This window comes from Quercus robur, chromosome 6 (assembly GCF_932294415.1).
Source record: "Quercus robur chromosome 6, dhQueRobu3.1, whole genome shotgun sequence".
NCBI lineage: Eukaryota > Viridiplantae > Streptophyta > Magnoliopsida > Fagales > Fagaceae > Quercus > Quercus robur.
This window is the reverse complement of record NC_065539.1, coordinates 49422597-49446108: the sequence shown is the minus strand read 5'-3', so window position 1 is coordinate 49446108 and position 23512 is coordinate 49422597. Positions and strand designations below refer to the sequence as shown.

The 23512-nt window shown below is 43.6% G+C and overlaps 1 protein-coding gene across 1 annotated transcript; it reads right to left on the bottom strand.

Moving 5' to 3' along the window:
- Positions 1 to 5228: 5228 nt before the first annotated feature.
- On the bottom strand, positions 5229 to 21535 carry LOC126690323 (uncharacterized). The gene is made up of 5 exons (XM_050385431.1): positions 21467 to 21535; positions 21140 to 21355; positions 20764 to 21058; positions 5426 to 5457; positions 5229 to 5312 (listed from the first exon to the last, which is right to left on the bottom strand). The coding sequence occupies exons 1-5, from the start codon at positions 21533 to 21535 to the stop codon at positions 5229 to 5231; spliced, it is 696 nt and encodes a 231-aa protein (XP_050241388.1).
- Positions 21536 to 23512: the final 1977 nt, after the last annotated feature.

The window sequence follows — 23512 nt, the reverse complement described above, 5'->3', positions numbered from 1 at the left end:
TCATGATAATTTTAAGAAAAACAATTTCGGTAGTATGTCATGGAAATATTTATAATAGTAATGATGGTGCGTCATGGTGGTAGTAACAGCGAAAGGAAAAATGAGAGAATAATTACCAGCATGAGTGTCAGTAGTGGCGGTTGTAGTGCTAGTGATTGTGGTGGAGATGCCATGATGGAGGAAATGTCAAGGGTGGTGGGTTTTGTGGCAGTGCTCTGAATCTTGGTCAATTAGAGTAAATGCAGAGTCCATTGATTATATATGAATGATCAATATATTCAATATAATAAATATATAAGTAGAGACTTCATACATGAGTGCACGAGATCCTGTCATGTAACGCACTAAGTGATGGTGGTTTTAGATGGAGACTAACTCTCACAAATGCCAACTATAAGTATTGATTGTCTCTTCATGGTTAAAGATTGAATAGGAAGTATGATCTCATTTGCTCTTTAGAAGCAGATGCTACACAGATTAAGGCTGTGTTTGGTTGCTGGAAAATGTTTTCCGGAAAATACATATTTTCCGGAAATGCTAATTTTCGGAAAAGGAAAATGTATTCGGGTGTTTGGCTGTCTCGGAAATCGTTTTACGGAAAATCAATTCCGGTGTTTGATTCGTCCAAATATTTTACGGAAATCGTTTTATAAACAATGGATAATTAAAAAAATTGATAAATAACCTGCAATCAGAAAAGCCCCAAAATTTCATATGCATAATCCACAAATACACAGTTTAATCAACAATGGATAATTGAAAAAATTAATAAATAACCTGCAATCAGAAAAGTCCCAAAATTTTGATATACATTACCAACAAATACACAGTTATAAACAATGTATAATACAAAAATTAATAAATAAAAACATGTAAATAATTATATAAATATTTATATAAATAAACAACTATGAAATTTATAGTGTGGATCGGAGGTGAGTGGATCGGTGAGGTGAGTGAGTGTGTGGATCGGACGTGTGGGTCGGAGGTGAGGTGTGCGCCCTAGGCGGATCGGTGTGAGTTTGAGCAGGTCATTTTCTCACCGTGGGTCTGCGGCGTTTGGCGCGGTGGTCGTCTGGCTGGATCGGAGCTCTGGGTGGCTGGATCGATCGGGGTTTGTGGATCGTTGGCTCTCGTTCAAGCTATAGGCTTCCCTCGTTGGCCGGATCGGAGCTCTGGGTGGCTGGATCGATCGGAGCTCTCGCACTTCGTTGGCTTCGATCTCGCTCGTTGGCTTCGCACTCAGGCCTTGGCGTCGATCTCGTTCGTTAGCGTCGATCTATTCCGCACTTGATCTCTCTCTCTCGTTCGATTGTTTTTTTTTTTGTTATTTCTCTCTCGCTCTCGTGTTGTGTTCTCTGTTTTTTCTCTCTCTCTCTCTGCGTTTTGCAAGCCACGGAAATGAATTGAAGTGAAAATGAAGGCAGAAATTCATTTCCGTGGTCAAAGCTGAAAATTTCGGTCAAACGGAAAATATTTTCCGGAAAATAATATTTTCCGTGACAGCCAAACGCCCTCTTTTCCGGAAATTGATTTCTGGAATGCGTTTGAAGCCGATTCAAACGCACCCTAAGAAGACTACATCAATAATTTACAGTCTCCTTTATTAAACTCTCACCAATATCTTTACATGAACACAAACAAGCCTGAAATGATGAAATCAAGTTTTATCTTTAAAAATTACTTCTTTGTTGTAAACCTTGGACTCCAATTTTGCCACACGGTGACAGTCCCCACACATTTTAAGCATCTGCACAAGTATTACAAAGTGATAATATTGGGTTTAGACTGAAACCTCTCACTTTTAAGTTTTAACCAAGGACCAAGCTTTTCCTGCCACCGTCGAGTTAGACCGAGACCCACTTCTTTTGAAAAACCCAACTCATTTAAGCACTAAAACACCTCCACATACTTGCTTGGTTTAGTATGTTTTGTTTATTTGCTGGTGAATTAGAGAGAAAAGGTGTAGAATATTAAAAAAATCAATAATAAAGTTGTGTATATTAATTGTGGAGGCAGTTAAGTAATTAAATTTAAGAATATTTATAACATGAATAGTAGTCTCTATCTTCTTTGTTAGATCTTATAAAAATCAATGACTATAAAAATGTATAACCTTTTTGAAGGTGTAATTCTTTTAAAGTTAAATTAGGTGTAACTTTAAAGTTACACCACCTAATATTTTAATTAGTCATGTTAATGGATGTCCTTAGAACAATTGTTAATAAATCATAATAGGAACATTTTGACACCACTTTCTTGGGAAATATAAAAAACTATCAATAACATTTATTGTTTTATCACTTTCCCAATAAAATATTTTTAAAAATAGTTCATAAATTAGGGCAATGATTAGTGTGATAAGGGCCCAAAATTATATATTGGGCCTTGGACCTTGAGCCTTAGCTGAGAACATTGATTGGTTAGAGGAAGAATAAACAGTAGTAAGAGCATTCGTAGCAGCCGTTGTAAATATTATGTCATTTTGCCACACCAAAAGCCTACTTTATTATTTTACCACATCATTTTACAATATCTCATTTATCAGATGTTCTATATTTTTACCACTTCATTTAAATATTATTTTTTAATTCTTTTTAATTCTTATTTTATCATTTCTTTATTATTTGTTCAACTGTAACATTTTCCATTTTCTTTCAAATCTCAACAGTAACATTTCAAACAATACTCTTAATTTTTTTTTTTTTTTTTTTTAGAAACCAGCCAGCCTGGGCTTCAAACAATACTCTTAATTTTTTTTTTTAGAAACCGGCTAGTCTGGGCTTTATTGAAAGAACCTCAATGGGCATCAAATGAAACTAGAGGCGCAATGTCAGCTGGGATGTAATCCAGCCACACCTGCTGCCCTGTACAATGTTTGGCCTACTGTGAGCATCAGCCACAGTATTACATGCATGACAAAATTCTGAAAACTGAAAATACTCTTAATTCAACTATCATATTTTTAACTCAAATACTTAGAAGCTGTCATATCCAATAACTCAAATAACTCATATCCAATAACATTAACTCACAGAAATAACTCATATCTAATAACATTAACTCACACAAAAAACTTACACAAATAACTCATATCCAATAACATTAACTCACACAAAACCCATTGAATTAAACATAGTTGAGCTTGCCACTTCCTTGATGACAAATAGTACTTAAATTTAACACAACAAAATAGTGAGTTATTCCTGTCGTGATTCTCATGCATAGATTTCACTAGGGCCTCTTTCACGAAACCGGAAGTCCACTCACAAAGTTCTTGCGCCAAGAATTGATTCAAAGAGCCTACTCTCTGATGAGACGAAAGGGCTCGGTCAGTTCACTGGGATATAGAACAAAGAGGAGAGACCCACAACCCAAAGGCCTACGCCCACGCCGATCACAATCGGAAATCACAACCAGACCCACAACTAGACCCACAATTGGAAATCACAACCACAACCCAGGCCCACAACCAGACCCACGCCGATAGAATAGAGAGGACAGAGCGAACAAAAGGGGAAAAAAAACCCGGTGAAGGATATAGATCAGTGATGGTAGAGACGAAATTGATGGTGGCTCATATTCATGAACGGGAAGACAATAGAGCAACGGGGAAGACCCACAACCAGACCCACGCCGATAGAATAGAGAGGACAGAGTGAACAAAAGGGGAAAAAAAAACCGGTGAAGGATATAGATTAGTGATGGTAGAAACGAAATTGATGGTGGCTCATATTTACGAACGGGAAGACAATAGAGCAACGGGCAAGAGGGAAGAAGAAAGAGAATGGGAGAGTGGAGATGGAGATGGAGGCGGTGAGCTGAAGGAGAAATGAAAGAGATATGACGGTGAAAGAGAAATAAAAAATTAATAAACCAATATACCACAGCTTACTGTACAGTTGTATATTTGTGATTTTACTATAGCAAGTTGCAAAAAATATAACATTTACAACATCTGATAAATGGGCTCAAACTGGGTTTGGTGTGGGATATGTGCCAAATATTTAGCATTTGGCACATATCCCACATCTACTGTGGGTGCTCTAAGGGTGTTAAGCTCAGAGTCTCATAAATAACATGCAGATAGAAAGGTTGGGAAAGATAGTCCGAGGAGGAGTGTCTCCTCGGATAAACAAAGGACAGATTGAATGCATATCTTGTCACTCGAAGTGACCTCCCAGGAAACTCCACTGATAGGGATGTGCAGCTTTCTGACTGCATTTATGTGGAGAAGATCTCTGAATAGTGCTACATTGGCTATCCCAACTCACAAAGGGCCAGAGAGGGTGTTCGATGTGACAAGCACTCAAGTAGTGGACTAGACGATCAACAAATAGAGGGTCAAGATCATTGGAAGGGAAATATATAATGTAAGGGACCCCTGGTAAAGAAAAGATTGAAAAATAGAGAGAGGAATCTAAGGAGAAACACTGTAGCAATCAGGAAATAATCTTGTAACCATACTTAAGATAAATATACAAGAACCGATCTCCTCGGATCTATCTGAGGATGAATTTCTTTAGTTAGAATCTATCTACCTTTCTGCTCTTGTCACTTGAATCCATTTTGTTTGCCATCCAACTCATTATAGCCCAGTTTTCCAACCCACTCTCTACAAATTTATTTTTTTGAGCCTTTTGGGCCCAAGCCTATTCATTCTTTGGGTTTGGGATTCAAACTCGGTCCTTACAGTTAGCATTTCCCCTTTTTAATTACATGTAAATTTTAATAAATCCATCATTGGATTACATAGTCTTCATATATTCTCCATGCTTACAAAATTTAAAGATGATTAAAGACCAATAGTCATGTCATCAATTAATTGTTTAAATTTAAGTTTTCGTAATTTAAAATAATGCATAAAAGATGAATTTATAGGTCAAATTGTAAATTACATCCGATTGGCATGAAACTCAATCTTAATCCAACATAAGTTCAAAAAACACAATCTTAATTAATATTTCATGTTTTGGTGTTCCCTCTCTTATATATTACAATAAATTATGAAATTCTATTGCTATATTTTAGTATTTTTCTCCATCTTACCTTGGTTCCAAAATAAACATATGATGAAGCAACAAATTAAAATAATGCAACACAAAATAACAAACATATGATCGAACTAAGCAATGCACTAGACATGGTCAATGAATTGCCGCTATTAGAGTGATTTTTATTAGGGGGATTGATTCCTACGACTCCACCACCGCCTGGGGGTTTGATTCCTACGGCTCCACCACTGCCTCCGCCTCTTCCAATTCCTCTTCCGATGCCTCTTCCAGCGCCTCCTCCAAATGGTCCACCCTCCACTAAAGATAACATGATTGAAAGAATTGTGAGAACCAACATAAGTTTCACTAGCTTGCGTGCATGGCGAATTGTCATGCTTTCAGTTGTGGTTTCAGACGTAGCAATACAGAACCTTGAAATACTTGGAACCTACAAGGTAGAGATCTGAAATCCATCAGAGAAATAGATTATAAATTACTGATAGTTTATTCATGGAAGAGACTAAATTTTCGTTTTAAAATTTAGGGATTAAGGATTAAACGAAACTTAATTTTAAAGTAGAAATATTAAAATAAAAATATAGACTAAATAAACATAAGCCAAATTTGATTTTAAAACCCCTAAAAATAGTTAGAACAAGAAAATAAAGCTATCCTCAACAAAATTCTGAAAACTATATAATAAAAAATAAAAGCCTTACGCCACTTCTATTTGTGTAATACATATTCGTTTTTTTTTTTTTTTTTTTTTTTTTTTTTTCTAAAAAAAAAAAACATATAATCACCTCACCTTGCATTTTGCAGAATTGCACAATATCAACTAATTCTTTTTCTTCTTTTTTTAAGTCACGGATATGTGCGTGCTTGCATGTGTATGAGAGGATGTGAATCCTCTCTCTCTCTCTCTCTCTCTCTATATATATATATATATATATATATCTCCGTTGGGAATGTTAAAAAATATCGGTTAAGTTATACAGTATGATTCTATCTTATTGTCATGGATATAATTAGTTGACCCTTAATATGCGAGCATGCTTATGATTAGTCGCATCTCTTAATAATGTTGGGTTTGTGCAGATTGCAGACAGTGCACAATTTTTTTTTTTTTTGAGAAAGAGACAATGCCCAAATGATCCATAAATAATAACCCTAATATATACTTATAAGTTGTAATTATGATGAAGAACTAGAATACATAAATGGTAAATGTTAGAATTACTCGAGTGTGTAAATCGGCACAAGACGATCTTAGTGGTACCTCATCGGAGGTTCAACGGTAAGAGGTTGCGGTGGTTGCTATAATGGTAGAAACGATGTTGAGAATGGAGTAACACCAATAAAGATAAGACAAGACTGCTAAAAAAAGGTCAGAGTAATGACTCTGATACCATATTAGAAATATTGAATTCAATAGTATTGTATTTCTCAAAATAATAAAATATATATGAGTGCTTTTATATAGGAGGCAAAGTGTGCAGTACAAGTAATTAAGTGTGATACACAAGTAAGCAAGGTGGACCTAAAGCACACGTACCTAATACACGTTAACAGTAAATAAAATTATAAAATAGAGAAATCATAGCTGTTCACCTGCACTTTGAAATTTTGGGAGGCTTGTCCGTAATGGTATTGAGATAGGAAACCACCATATATGGAAAGGTTATTTATATAAAGGAATAGTATCAGGTTTAATTTGTGTATTTATTTTCTAATTAAGGCTTGCTCTCTCCCACTTAGAAACGTGATACTATTCCTTTATATAATCAACCTTCCTCATCTAATATTGCGCACGCCTGTATTAGATAAGGAAGGACGCATGTGTGTTTATACGTTTTGCAGATGAAAGACTTTGATTTTTAACGATCAAAATCAACAGATAACTAACCAAAATTATTCATCAACAGACAACTTTTGATATTTCTACCGTAGATATTCATTAACAAATATTATTTCCTTCCTTGGATCAAACTTTTTTTTTTTTTTTTGAAAAAGTTTTTTGAATCAAACTAATGGTAGGATATATATCATTTGACAGTACTCGATCTCCCCAGTCTCCACATCAACATTTTTAGCCTTTCGTGTATTTTTAGCTTACACTATTAAGAAAGAAAATACTTGAATAATGCTTACTAATCCTTTTTTAAAAATTAAAAAATAAATTCAAAAAAAAGTTTTTGGAAGCACAACAGAAGAGAAGCCAACCAGTCCATGAAAATTCATGTATAAACAATGGGTTTTGATTCTTTCTTATCTAATGTGAGGCCGTCATGGCCTAAGCAGTGTACACACATGGTAAGCCATGACCTTGGCGGTGTGCCCACGCTGGACTGCCATGACCTAGGAAGCGTGCACGTGGGCATGCCATAGCCTTGGCTGCGTGCACATGCTAGGCTGCCATAACCTAGCTAGGCAGCCTGAACACTGGGCTGCGAAGGGCATGCCAATATATACATTCTTTCACATCTTGTTTAAAGTGTGAATATTCTTGAAAAACACATAGATTTAGCATGAAAGTGTAAATATTGTATATGAAGAGGAAAAATTATGCATGACCAAGCTATCTGGACGGAGGTGGCACAGATAGACGTGGCATGTACAGACCGAACGGTCACGTGGAATCCAACCCATTATTATGTGGTCTCCAAGGAACCTTAAATGGAAAATACTTGCGACACACGATTAGCCCTGGTTTGTAGAATCCCAACATGAATAGAATTCTAGAATATACACGCATTAATGAGTATCTTCCCCATGAGGAAAAGACTTGTTCCGCAAGCAAAAGAATCTGGCCCTACGCGACTATAAAACCTAAAGACCCTCAAGAAAAAGGTATGCACAATTTCTCTAAAGCTCATACTCTCTAACATTGTTGAAACTCTCTTCTGACTTAACCTTCGGAGGGTCTTTGGCCGGTACCACACCGGTACTCTCTGTAAGGTCTTTTTCTACGTTGGGCAGGTTTGGTATCGAGCGTGTTAGAACCGTATGACTCACTGGTGATTTTTTCGGCATCATCAGTTGGCGCCGTCTGTGGGGAATACGAGTAATAAGTCATTGATTTATCCCTGAGATAAAAGGTCGTACGGTCCAAACTCGATCGATGGCATCATCCAACCAAGAAACTAGAAATCCCCCCACTGTTGTAGAATGGCAACTACAGACACTCTCGGCTGCGATCGAGCGACTTACTCAACAAAATAAAGCTCTTATGCTACAAAACCAAGTGTTGGAAGTGCAAATTAAGCATCTGCAAGAACATCAAGTCTTATCGCATGATCAACGTAGAAGTGGTCATAATCACTATCCACCCCTTCGAAATATTACAGAAGGGAACAACAAATAGAAGAGAAGACTGATGACTACAATACTGTAGGACGACGAACGATTGACCAAAGAGAAGGCAAGAGGCCTAGACACTCTAACAGCCGACTCGTTCGCTCCACCCCACTAAACGCTCCTATCGACCATATACTTACACTTATCAAAGACGACCCTATGTTGGAATGGCCAAGGAGGATGAATGGGGATCCAAGTAAGCAATCAAAGCACTAAATATTGACATTACCACCATGAACATGGACATGACACAAAGGAGTGTTACGATCTGAAACAACAAATAGAGATCCTTGTAGGCCAAGGGAAGTTGCAGCGAACTGGAGCAACCCAGCCAGACGGAAGACCAGTTCCCCACGAAAAAGGCACTTTTTGGACGACAACCACTCTACAAGAGAGACTTGATGGGCAGAAGCTACCTCACGCTTAGAATACCGAATGCCTGAAGAATATTTACTCTACTTGCGATTAAAAAAAAAAAAAATGCGAACAACCAATACCACCTACCCTTCCAAAATATCTTCGAGGTAGTACCGATCATCAAAGTCGCCAAGGTGACGAACAATCTGAGAGATTATCAACTCAAGTAGCGAAGGCAAACATGGAAGGGGGGGCAATAGACGAGGAATATTTGTACAATGCATTGGGTGGACGGTCACTATACTAAGTTACCTACGGGTACACGCGTAGCCAAAGACACCTACGGATGGACAGTCACTACGCTAAGTCATCTACAGGTAGACGCATGACCAAAGTCGATTATGGGTGGACGGTCGACACACTTAGTCACCTCAATAAGTCCACGACCCCAAGTGGACGACAAAAAAGGTGACAAGGTAACACTTAGTCACCTCCACAAGTCCACGACCCAAGGTGGACGTCCAACAAGGTGACGAGGTAACACTTAGTCACCTCAATAAGTCCACAACCCCAAGTGGACGACCAATAAGGTGACGAGGTAACACAGTCACCACAACAAGTTCACGACCTAAGGTGGACGTCCAACAAGGTGACGAGTTAACACTTAGTCACCTCAATAAGTCCACGACCCCAAGTGGACGACCAAAAAGGTGACGAGGTAACACTTAGTCACCTCAACAAGTCCACGAACCAAGGTGGATGTCCAACAAGGTGACGATGTAACACTTAGTCACCTCAATAAGTCCACGACCCCAAGTGGACGACCAAAAAGGTGACGAGGTAACACTTAGTCACCTCAACAAGTCCACAACCCAAGGTGGATGTCCAACAAGGTGACGAGGTAACACTTAGTCACCTCAATAAGTCCACGACCACAAGTGGACGACCAAAAAGGTGACGAGATAACACTTAGTCACCTCAACAAGTCCACAACCCAAGGTGGACGTCCAACAAGGTGACGAGGTAACACTTAGTCACCTCAATAAGTCCACAACCCCAAGTGGACGACCAAAAAGGTGACGAGGTAACAATCACCTCAACAAATCAACGACACAAGGTGGACGACTAACAAGGTGACGAGGTAACACTTAGTCACCTAAACAAGTCCACGACCCATGGTGGACGTCCAACAAGGTGACGAGGTAACACTTAGTCACCTCAATAAGTCCACGACCCCAAGCGGACGACCAAAAAGGTGACGAGGTAACAATCACCTCAACAAATCCACTACCCAAGGTGGACGACTAACGAGGTGACAAGATAACACTTAGTCACCTCAACAAGTCCACGACCCAAGGTGGACGTCCAACAAGGTGACGAGGTAACACTTAGTCACCTCAATAAGTCCACGACCCCAAGTGGACGACCAAAAAGGTGATGAGGTAACACTTAATCACCTCAACAAATCCACGACCCAAGGTGGACGACTAACAAGTTGACTAGGTAACACTTAGTCACCTCAACAAGTCCATGACCCCAAGTGGATAACTAACAAGGTGACAAGGTAACACTTAGTCACCGACCCAAGGTGGACGACAAGCAAGGTGACTAGGTAACACTTAGTCACCTCAACAAGTTCACGACCCCAAGCGAACGACTAACAAGGTGACGAGGTAACACTTAGTAACCTCAAATCCACTACCAAAAAATGACAACACAAAAAGTGGACGGACACCAAAAAAAAAGAAGGGGACGGATGCATGTCCACGAAAAAAAAAGTGGACATGCATGTCCATAAAAAAATAAAAATAAAAAATAAAAAAAGTGGACGGATCCATGAAAAAATGGACAGATGCATGTCCATGAAAAAATGGTGGACGGACAAAGTAAAAAAGAGAAGTGGACGGATGCATGTCCAAAAAAGTGGGCAGGCATGTCCATGAAAATAAATTGGACGGATGCATGTCCATTAAAAAAAAAAAAAAAAAGTCGACGGACAAAAAAAAAGAAAAGTGGACGGATGCATGTCCAAAAAAGTGGACATGCATGTCCATGAAAAAAAGAAAAAAAAGTGGACGGATCCATGAAAAAAAGGTGGACAGATGCATGTCCAAAAAAGTGGACATGCATGTCCATGAAAAAAAAAAAAAAAGGGTGGACGGATGCATGTCCATGAAAAAAGGTGGACGGACAAAAAAAAAAAAAAAAAAGAAATGGACGGATGCATGTCCATGAAAAAAAGGTGGACAAAAAAAAAAAAAAAAATGATGACAAGGTGACACTCAATCACGTCGGCAAGTCCACGACCTAAAGTAGACGGACAAAATACCTTAAGAATGGGATGCTAATAGAGGACTACAACGCATCCCGAAGGTTGAAAGTTTGGGCATCACATGTCCTAGAGGTAATGTATCAATGGCCTACTGTGCAGAAGGATGTCCAATCCTACGTATAAGCATATGACAAATGCCAACGCTGCAATAAGACCTCAGGGCTAAACACTATAAAAGGAAGCCGACGGACACTTAATCCTCATCCTAATGGGATGGATCGACAACCAAGTGTATTGACGACCAAGGATGCCAACGGCACCTGATTCTCATTTAAAATTTAAGTCTTTCTACCTACGGGTGGAAGGATGAACCAAGTCACTCATGAGTGCCTTGGTCAAAATTTAAGTCTTCCTACCTTCGGGTGGAAGGACGAACCAAGCCACCAGCAAGTGCCTTGGTACAAAATTTAAGTCCTTCTACCTACGGGTGGAAGGACGAACCAAGTCACTTACAAGTGTCTTGGTCGAAATTTAAGTCCTACCTACGGGTGGAAGGACGAACCAAGTCACTTACGGGTGCCTTGGTCGAAGTTTAAAGTCCTACTACCTACGAGTGGAAGGACTAACAAAGCCACCAACAAGTGCCTTGGTACAAAATTTAAGTCCTTTTACCTATGGGTGGAAGGACGAACCAAGTCACTCACGAGTGTCTTGGTCGAAATTTAAGTCCTACCTATGGGTGGAAGGACGAACCAAGTCACTAACGAGTGTTTTGGTCGAAATTTAAGTCCTTCTACCTACGGGTGGAAGGACGAACCAAGTCACTTACGGGTGCCTTGGTCGAAGTTTAAAGTCCTACTACCTACGTGTGGAAGGACTAACCAATCCACCAGCAAGTGCCTTGGTACAAAATTTAAGTCCTTCTACCTACGGGTGGAAGGACGAACCAAGTCACTCACGAGTGTCTTGGTTGAAATTTAAGTCCTTCTACCTACGGGTGGAATGTCGAACCAAGTCACTCACGAGTGCCTTGGTCAAAATTTAAGTCTTCCTACCTTCGGGTGGAAGGACGAACCAAGCCACCAGTAAGTGCCTTGGTACGAAATTTAAGTCCTTCTACCTATGGGTGGAAGGACGAACCAAGTCACTCACGAGTGCCTTGGTCAAAATTTAAGTCTTCCTACCTTCGGGTGGAAGGACGAACCAAGCCACCAGTAAGTGCCTTGGTACGAAATTTAAGTCCTTCTACCTACGGGTGGAAGGAAGAACGAACTAAGTCACTCACGAGTGCCTTGGTCAAAATTTAAGTCTTCCTACCTTCAGGTGGAAAGACGAACCAAGCCATCAGCAAGTGCCTTGGTATGAAATTTAAGTCCTTCTACCTATAGGTGGAAGGACGAACCAAGTCACTTACAAGTGTCTTGGTCGAAATTTAAGTCCTTCTACCTACGGGTGGAAGGACGAACCGAGTCACCTACGGGTGCCTTGGTCGAAGTTTAAAGTCCTACTACCTATAGGTGGAAAGACTAACCAAGCCACCAGTAAGTGCCTTGGTACAAAATTTAAGTCCTTTTACCTACGGGTGGAAGGGCGAACCAAGTCACTCACGAATGTCTTGGTCGAAATTTAAGTCCTTCTACCTACGGATGGAAGGACGAACCAAGTCACTCACGAATGCCTTGGTGAAAATTTTAAGTCCTACTACCTACGGGTGGAAGGACCAACCAAGTCGCCCACGAGTGCTTTGGTGAAAATTCGAAGTCTTCCTACCTAGAGGAGGACAGACGAGCCATGTCACCCAAAAGGGTCTTGGTCAAAATTTAAGTCCCCTGCGCCATAAATAATATTAAGCCAGCCTGTCAAAGACTGACAAGTCTCTCAGGATCCAAATCGAACCGTCACCCCACGGGTCCTTCCACTCCGAGATCACGGACCCATAGGGTGAAGAGGGCAACTGAAGAGGAAAAATTATGCATGACGAAGCTATCTGGACGGAGGTGGCACGGATAGACGTGGCATGTACAGACCGAACGGTCACGTGGCATCCAACCCATTATTATGTGGTCTCCAAGGAACTTTAAATGGAAAATAATTGCGACACACGATTAGCCCTGGTTTGTAGAATCCCAACATGAATAGAATTCTAGAATATACACGCATTAATGAGTATCTTCCCCATGAGGAAAAGACTTGTTCCGCAAGCAAAAGAATCTGGCCCTACGCGACTATAAAACCTAAAGACCCTCAAGAAAAAGGTACGCACAATTTCTCTAAAGCTCATACTCTCTAACATTGTTGAAACTCTCTTCTGACTTAACCTTCGGAGGGTCTTTGGCCGGTACCACACCGGTACTCTCTGTAAGGTCTTTTTCTGCGTTGGGCAGGTTTGGTATCGAGCGTGTTAGAACCATATGACTCACTGGTAATTTTTTCGGCATCATCAGTATATACAGAATATAAATCAAAGAATGAAAAACAATAATTTTCAATATATATACCAAATAGAGACATGTACAAGAGGGAGTTCTTCCTTACAACTCCTGGACATGTAATGAAGCAACAAAAATAATGCAAAACAAAATAAAAGACACTTGATCGAACTAATTAAATTATATATATTAGTTGGCCCTTATTATGCGAGCATGATTATGACTATTAATCACTTCTCTTAATATTGGGTTCGTGCAGATTGCAGACTGAAGATGATAAAATATTGGGCCTGATGGGCTTACCTTAATGGGCCTGACGGATCGGGTCTCTTGGGCCTGCGGAAAGATGGTCCCAGCTTTGAAGGCCCATCACTGACTGACACAGTAAGGGCCCATGATCCAAAACGTCCATAGCCCAGAAAAACCCTAAGATCCGGAAATGGGAATCCTTGCTCACCACGCTTAGAAGAATTGGGAGCAGAGTCCCACATTGAAAAGATGTGGAAACCAAAAAGGAAAAGTCAACCCTTTATCACTATAAAAGGCCTAATACCCACAGAAATCGAGGTATGCTTTAATAAACCCTCTCTAACGCACTAAGTAAAACAGAGGAATTCTAACTTGACCGTCGGAGAGCCTTTGGCCGGCACCACACCGGTGCTCTCTGAAGGATTCTTTCGATTGTTTCGTCGTGCAGGTTCGATTCGAGTCGTGAGTACGGTGTGACCCATTGGTGACGATTTTCGACGTCATCAGTTGGCGCCGTCTGTGGGAAACGTGGTACGGTAACATTATCACTTCCTAGACAAAAGAGTTACATGGTACTCACACGCTCGATGGCAACCACAAATGACGTTCAAGAAGAAGCCCCCACGACTGCCCTTGAGAGACAGGTCAAGACGCTCGCCGCAGCCGTGGAGCGCCTCACCAAACAAAACCACGACCTGGTAGAGCAGCTGAATCAAAAGAGTGCGGCGGTGAATAGCCAAGGAGAAGATAAAGAAGGGAACAGTGAGGAAAGGAGAAATAATGACGGACCACAGGAGAGTAACGCTCCGAGCAAACACGTGCGACGGGACGTTAGCATCCCTTCAGTGACGGATACAGCTCCACAACCCATCATCGCGGAGATGCAGGCGATGAAGGAACAGATGGAAGTACTGATGAACGCTCTCAAGGGCCGAGTGTCCAGTGATCTTGACGACCTTGTCAACCGGACTGACTCGCCATTCATGGCGTCCGTCAATTCCTTCCCCCTGCCGAGTAAGTTCCGCATGCCGAGTATGGACAGTTATGACGGAATCAAGGACCCTCTCGATCACCTAGAGACCTTCAAGACCCTGATGCACCTTCAGGGAGTGGCAGACGCAATTATGTGTAGGGCATTCCCTACAACCCTGAAGGGCGCAGCAAGGATTTGGTTCAGCCGGCTAACACCAAACTCCATCGGCACCTTCAAGGAGCTGAGCGCTCAGTTCACTACGCACTTCATCGGAGGACATCGGTATAAGAAATCCACGGCTTGTTTAATGAATATCAAGCAGAGAGAGGAGGAGACGTTGCGGGCCTACATATCACGCTTCAATAAAGAAGCGCTCTCGATCGACGAAGCCGACGACAAGATATTGGTGGCAGCGTTCACGAACGGGCTGAAGGGGGGTAAGTTTTTGTTCTCCCTATACAAAAACGACCCAAAGACCATGTCAGAGGTGCTTTACAGGGCCACCAAGTATATGAACGCTGAAGACGCACTATTAGCCCGAGAAGAAAGACCCAAGAAAAGAGACAGACAAGAGGACCCCCGACAGGACCAGGGGCGGAAGAAAGGACGGATGGGAGATCGGAAGGTTCACAAGTTTCACTCCGTTGACCGCTCCGATAGACCAAGTCCTAATGCAGATTAAGGACGAAGGATCCCTGACGTTTCCGGGAAAGCTGAAGAGTGATCCCAACAAAAGGTCCAGAGACAAATATTGCCGCTTCCACCGTGACCATGGGCACGACACGGCCGATTGCTACGACTTGAAGCAGCAAATCGAAACCCTTATCCGACAAGGGAAGCTGAAGAAGTTCGTCAGTAAGGAGAGAACGGATCAACCCCCACAAGAACAACACCCCCGTCGAGAAAACGAGCGACCCAGGCCCCCACTAGGGGACCTAAGGATGATAATTGGAGGAACGGGTGCGGCCGGATCGTCAAAAAAGGCTCGCAAAACATACCTTCGGATGGTACAGAATGTCCAGTTGGCGGGTACAGTGCCAAAGATAGCAAGAAGGGAAGGCCCCATTATCGGGTTCTCGGAAGAAGATGCACGGCGCCTACACCATCCACACGACGATGCCCTCGTCGTCACCTTGCGGGCAGGCGACTACAATATCCACCGAGTGTTGGTCGACAACGGTAGTTCAGCCGACATCTTGTATTATCCGGCGTTCCAACAAATGAGGATTGACAGGGAGCAGCTAATACCGACAAACGCCCCGCTCGTTGGTTTCGGAGGGAGTAGAATATTCCCTTTGGGCGCAGTCACGTTATCGGTGACAGTGGGAGATTACCCCCAACAAATCACCAAGGACGTAACATTCTTGGTGGTCGATTGCTCGTCAGCCTACAATGCTATTATTGGACGACCCATGCTCAACTCGTGGAAGGCGGCGACATCAACTGACCACCTGATGATCAAGTTCCCAACGGAGTATGGGGTAGGAGAGCTACGCGGAAGTCAAATTGCCGCACGAGAATGCTACGTAGCTATGATGGAGGTGGAAGACCAGATCCAAGCCTTGAACATAGAAGAACACCGAACGACGGCGGAACCCACAGAGAAGCTAGAGGAGATAACTCTCGACGGTTCCAATCCAGATCGAACCACCAAGATCGGAACGCTTGCAAAACCCGCAATCCGTCAAGAGCTCGTAGCTTTCTTGAGGAGCAATAAGGATGTGTTCGCCTGGAGCCATGACGATATGCCAGGAATCGATCCCTCGGTCATGGTACATAGGTTGAATGTGTTGCCCTCGTTCCCACCCGTTCGGCAAAAGAAGAGAGTATTCGCCCCGGAACGAGACCAAGCAATAGCGGAAGAGGTCCGCAAACTCCAAGAGGCAAGTTTCATCAGGGAAGTCTACTACCCCGATTGGCTGGCGAATGTGGTAATGGTGAAGAAAACGACCGGCAAATGGCGGATGTGTGTGGACTTCACCGATCTTAACAAAGCATGCCCCAAAGATAGCTATCCCCTTCCAAGGGTCGACGTCCTAGTAGATTCGACGGCTCAACACCAATTGCTGAGTTTCATGGATGCTTTCTCGGGTTATAACCAGATCCGCATGCACGAGGACGATCAGGAGAAGACTTCGTTTGTAACCAGTCAAGGACTCTTCTGTTACAAAGTAATGCCATTCGGCCTGAAGAATGCAGGGGCAACATACCAGAGACTAATGAACAAGATGTTCGCACAGCAAATCGGGAGGAATGTCCAAGTCTATGTCGACGACATGCTGGTGAAGAGCCGGAAGGAGGAAGACCACTTGGAAGATCTCAAGGAAACATTCGGCACGCTTCGGTCCTACAACATGAAACTCAATCCGGGAAAGTGCGCATTCGGTGTAACGGCAGGCAAATTCCTAGGATTCATGGTATCTCAAAGGGGGATTGAAGCTAACCCGGACAAAATCCGAGCCATAATGGAGATGGCCCCCCCGAGAAACGTGAAGGAAGTACAGAGCCTTAACGGCAAGGTAGCGGCATTGAATAGATTCGTGTCGAGAGCGACGGACAAGTGTTTGCCCTTCTTTCGAACATTGAAAAAGTCATTCGAGTGGACGGACGAGTGTCAGCGAGCCTTCGAGGAGTTAAAAACCTATCTATCTTCACCACCTCTACTGAGCCCCTCGCAACCAGGTGAAGAACTCTTCCTCTATTTGGCTGTCTCCCCGGTGGTCGTCAACGCTGCCTTAATCAGAGAGGAGGACAGGGCACAGAAGCCTGTGTACTACCCCAGCCGGGCGCTCCGCGGTGCCGAGGAAAGATACCAACCTATGGAGAAACTCGCTTTTGCGTTGGTCACGGCGGCTCGCAAGCTCAAGCCCTACTTTCAAGCCCATACCGTGAACGTAATGACCGACAAGCCCTTGCGAAGGGCACTGAGTAATCCTGAAGCCGCGGGTCGACTGACGCTGTGGGCAATAGAATTGAGTGAGTTTGACATCAAGTACCAACCACGTGTGGCCATTAAAGGACAAGCTATAGCCGACTTCATAGCAGAGTTTACGCGGGACGCGGACAAGGGGGCAGAAGAACCCCCCCAGTGGAACATCTACACCGACGGATCATCCAATAAGTGAGTTGGAGGAGCCGGCATAGTATTGCTGTCACCTGAAGGAGACAAGATTGAATGTATGGTCCGTCTCGACTTCCCCATTACCAACAACGAAGCAGAATACGAAGCGGTGGCAGCAGGACTCGACCTAGCCAAAGCCGCCGGAGCTGAAAGTGTGGTCGTACATTGCGACTCTCAAGTCGTGACCAATCAAGTAAACGGAGATTATGAATGCAAAGGGGAAAGGTTGAAGAGATATCTTGATCAAGTAAGGGCGAGAGTCGACGGGCTAAAAGCAATGTTCGTTCAGATCCCCAGGGGCGAAAATGAGCTCGCCGACCGGTTAGCCAAAGCCGCTTCAGCAGAACACATGACGGCACCGGGTAATGTACTTTCTTTTGTTCAAATCTTTCCGCTAACAGACCCCGACAACATGCAGGAGATACGCTCCGAAAGAAACTGGACTACGCAGATAACTTCATACCTAAAGGACGGGATATTGCCAGAAGCGAAAGAGGCAGCGAGAAAGCTAAAAGTCCAAGCGGCAAGGTTCGTCTTGATAAAAGACATTCTTTACAAGAGAGGTTTCTCCCGTCCTTATCTAAGATGTCTCGGGGTTGAAGAGGCAGACTACGTAATGAGGGAAGTACACGAAGGAATATGCGGGAACCATTCCGGATCGCGCTCGTTAGTGCACAAACTGGTACGAGCTGGGTATTACTGGCCAACCATGCAGAAGGATGCCGAGTCTTACGTTAAAAGCTGCGACAAATGCCAGAGGTTCAGCAATTTCATCGGACAACCAGCTGAGGAGCTAACCCCTATAACGGCTCCATGGCCGTTCGCTCAGTGGGGACTAGATATCATGGGACCTTTCCCAACAGCGGTAAGGCAGCTGAAGTTCTTGGTAGTGGGTATTAACTACTTCACAAAGTGGGTAGAGGCGGAAGCCTTGGCCACCATTACAGAAAAGAACATTAGAAGCTTTGTCTGGCGGAGCATCGTATGTAGGTTTGGTATTCCTAGAGTTCTTGTCTCAGATAACGGGAGGCAGTTCGACAACGGCCACTTCCGGGATTTCTGCACACAGCTAGGAATAAAAAACCACTACTCATCACCCGCCCATCCTCAGGCTAACGGTCAGGTTGAGGTCACGAACCGATCCCTGCTAAAGATTATCAAGACTCGGCTCGAGGGGGCAAAGGGCATATGGCCAGAAGAGTTGCCGAGCATACTGTGGGCATATAGAACAACGGCGAGAACTCCGACAGGAGAGACACCATTTCGACTGACATACGGGAGCGAGACAGTCATCCCAGCAGAAGTTGGGCTCACAAGCTACAGGGTTCACAACCACGACGAGGGCAGGAATGACGAATCCATGAGGCTACGGCTGGACCTTATAGATGAGGTCAGGTCGGCAGCAGAGCAAAGGATCGCTAGATACCAGGATCGCATGTCCAGGCATTTCAACTCCCGGGTCCGACAAAGAAACTTCCAGGTAGGAGACCTCGTACTCAGGAGGGTCATGGGTGCAACTAGAGACCCGACACAGGGAAAACTCGGCCCCAACTGGGAAGGACCTTATAGAGTTACGTCGTGGAAAAGGAAAGGAACATACCACCTGGAGACAACAGACGGAGAAAAGCTACCGCATTCGTGGAATGCCGAGCATTTGAGGAAATACTACCAGTAATAGTGACACGACAACCAGTTTCTTTTTTTCTTTTAAGACTTTTTGGCATTATTAGCTGTTCTTCTGTTCTTTTAACTGTTTAACCATTTTTGCTACAATCTTGTCATGCCTTTTTAAGCCCGGGGGGGCAGGCACTTTTCCCTTACGCATTTCTATTAACTTTGATCTTTTACTTGGATGCCATTACAATTGCCCACAGAATAACACAAGTCCACAAAATGGACGGTTGCAAAATAAAGTCCATAAGATGGACGGATCCTCCTAAAGGATGATCACTTGAAGTCCACAAGATGGACGGATATGCCTACGAGGATTATCACTTTCCAAAAAGTGGACGGATCACTAAGGTGATGAAACATAAGTCCACAAAGTGGACGGATCACTAAGGTGATGAAACATAAGTCCACAAAGTGGACGGATCACTAAGGTGATGAAACATAAGTCCACAAAGTGGACGGATCACTAAGGTGATGAAATATGAGTCCACAAAGTGGACGGATCACCGGATCACTAAGGTGATGAAATATGAGTCCACAAAGTGGACGGAACACTAAGGTGATGAAATATGAGTCCACAAAGTGGACGGAACACTAAGATGTTGAAATAAGTCCACAAAGTGGACGGATAACTAAGGTGATGAGATATAAGTCCACAAAGTGGACGGATCACTAAGATGTTGAAATACATGAAATAAAGTGGACGGACAACTAACTACGATTAAAATTTTTTACAAGTCCATTAAATAGGCATTACATTTAAAAAGTGATGTACAACGTCACAAAGTAAACGGTTCCTCATAACGAACCTCACGGATGTAATTGCTCAATCAACACAAGATAACAAGTCTGCAATGCGGACGGAGTATCACAGATAAACAAATATTCTCGCAAAAATACTTGCTCAAGAAGGAGGACGGAGCTTTAAACAGAGTACCAAACAATTATAAAAAGCATATGTGAACATTAAGCCAAAAGCCCCAAAGGCAAATGTTTAATACAATTAAAAAGGACGGATTGTCTTGAAATGTGAATAAAAAAAAAAAAAAAAAAAAAAAAAAGAGAATGGACGGATTGTCCTCTAAACGAATTACATAGACGTTAGTCTTCCTTCTGTTCAGCAACTTGGACTTCCTTCGACGGGACGGACTCTCCGTCTCCTTGAGCAGCATCGTCGCCAAAGAGGTCCTCTGTATTTTCGGAGGCGACGGGGAGGGCAGAAGTCTGGGCTTGGTCCTCAAGTTTGACCATTGACAGATCCAGCTCTGGATAAGCCTTCTTGACTTGACGGAGAGAATCATCGAAGCCTTGAAGGAAGGAATCCGACAGCTCGCCCAAACAGGTCTCCGAGCATCGGTAGTCCTCGACGGCTACCTCTTTCGCATGACGGATCTCCTCCTTGAGTTCTTTGATCTCCGCCTCTTTTTTCTCTATGGCCGTCAGCGCAGAGGCCGTCTTCTCCTCCAGCTCCTTCCTCGCCTTCTCAGAAAGCTCCAGCTTCTTCTCCATCTTGGACCTCCATTTATGAAGTTGTCCGAGCTCTTCCTCCGTTTGCTCCGCCTTCGCACGCACCCGGTCCAAGGTACTCTCACGGTTGAGACACCGGTCCAGTAGACCCTTCATCATGACCAAGGACTGCAAATAGAAAAGAGACCGTCACATAATGTAAATAACAACGAGAAAGAAAAATAAACTTATTCGACGGACATAACCAACCTGAGCGACGGCAAAGAGGCCCGTCTCCCCCATGGCCTCCGTCGAATGGTTTCCCAGATCTTCATAGTCTTCTGCCGTGATGATGGACGACAGCTTCTCCAAAGCATACTTGGAGTCATCACGGAGAAGGGAAGGAGGTCTCTCTTGCTTACTGTCTGGGGCCGTCATAAGTCCTTTACCCTTCCCCTGCTTCGCTGGGGTGACGGTCTTGTTACCCTCAGCCATTAAACCGACCACAGGTTCAAGAGAAACCTTTGGTTGCTTAAATGGACGGTCGGATTTTGATGTCAGTTTCCTCTTAGGGACTGAAGCCGACACCTTGGGTACCTCCTCGCCGGATTCCCTCTTCTTGACGGCTTGGGATTTGATCAAAGCTCTCCTCTTTGCGTCATCCATCTCTGCAAATAATGACGGATGAAATTAAAACAAAGTAAGGCCAGGTAAACGGCAAAGTAAAGTTGACGGGCTTACGTCTATGGACTCGCTCGTCGTATCTAATTGCTTCTTGGGTGGGCTCAGGACCGTCGCAGTACCAATGTATGGTCCTCGGGTTCACCAACTTAGCCCAAGTCCTTTCCTCCGGCGTAGTTTTCCTGCAAACCTTTTCAAGGAAACTAAACTCCTCGAGGCTGACTTGTGGGCGCCGTCTACCTGCAGAGAAAGATGGTCAAGATATACACATAAAACTGGACGGATATGAAAAGCAGTACAAAATTAAGACGGATGCATACGTGTCTGATTTATCACTGCCCAAGTTGTGTCGACGGGCATGTACTCCGTCTCCCCTGGATGGTTCATCCATCTGTCACCCTCCAGGAAGAAGTACCGACTCTTCCAGTCTCTATTTGAGTCTGGGGTCTCAAAGATCACCTTCAACAAGGGGCTCCGACTAGCAAAACTATACATCCCCCTTGATCCAGAAATCTCGTCTGGACGGTAACAGTGAAGAAATTCACGGACCGTCAATTTCCTTTCCCCGTTTGACATTGCACCGTAAAGAATCTCCATGGCTATGAAGACCCTCCAGGCGTTAGGGGATATCTGGGTGACGGTCAACCCCAGATACTGTAAGAGTTCCCTATGAAGTGTAAAGAGCGGGAATCGAAGTCCAGCCTTCAACGCCTGCTCGTACACTCCGACACCGTCTACCCCTTCATAGTAACACTTCTCCGACGCATATGGTAGACGGATGGAAACATAGTCTGGGATTTGGAAGTTGGTCCTGAAGGTGATGAAGTGTTTCTCCCTGATGACGGATGTAAACCTATGCACCGTCCACTTTGGCAACATGATGAACTGCCTTAGTCCATCAGCGCCTACAACGGACTCCAGTGCTTGATCCCCGTCGTCATCGGAACCCTCTATTTCAACTATCTCCACATCCTCATTTGTTGAGGATGAAGAGGAGGCAGACGGACTCCTATCTTCGCCGGGGCTCTCTTGGTCTTTATGACCGGATGGGTATACATCCTCGTATTCCGTCCCATCACGAACCACCGACTGGTTACTTGACGCACTAGACATTTCCTACAATTGACAATGAAACCTAAGACCGACGGGTTTGAAAGTGTTGACGGGTATGGAAAGCCTAACAACAATGCATGGACAGAAATGTAACTTGACTGTAGTAAATTAGAAGAAGCACTTACCAAACTTATCAAAGGATAGGTGACGGTTGGTGTAATCAACAGATATTCGTCCTCGACGGATTACTCTGACAAGGTTGACGGCTTCGCTCTGACAAATGTTTTCTGAGTGAAAATTGAAAAATGAAGGAGTGAGGCGCCTTATATATATAGGAGGTGCACGGAAGACGAAGCGACGCTTCGATTCTATACAACGACCAGTCAGAGAGTGACACGTGGCATGCTTAATAAATGCTGACAACCTGTCAATACGTACCAACAGATTTGTACCCGTCATGTAACCGTCAACTTGATGAATCTTACTATGACGGGTTGATCCATCTGGAACCGTCGTCCTATCTTGCCTGAATCCGTTATAAAATGACCGTCATACCCATACGTAAGGACCGTCACCCCATTGATCCTTTGACCCAAAAGGTGACGGACCATTGGGGTGAAGGGGGCAACTGAAGATGATAAAATATTGGGCCTGATGGGCTTACCTTAATGGGCCTGACGGATCGGGTCTCTTGGGCCTGTGGAAAGATGGTCCCAGCTTTGAAGGCCCATCACTGACTGACACAGTAAGGGCCCATGATCCAAAACGTCCATAGCCCAGAAAAACCCTAAGATCCGGAAATGGGAATCCTTGCTCACCACGCTTAGAAGAATTGGGAGCAGAGTCCCACATTGAAAAGATGTGGAAACCAAAAAGGAAAAGTCAACCCTTTATCACTATAAAAGGCCT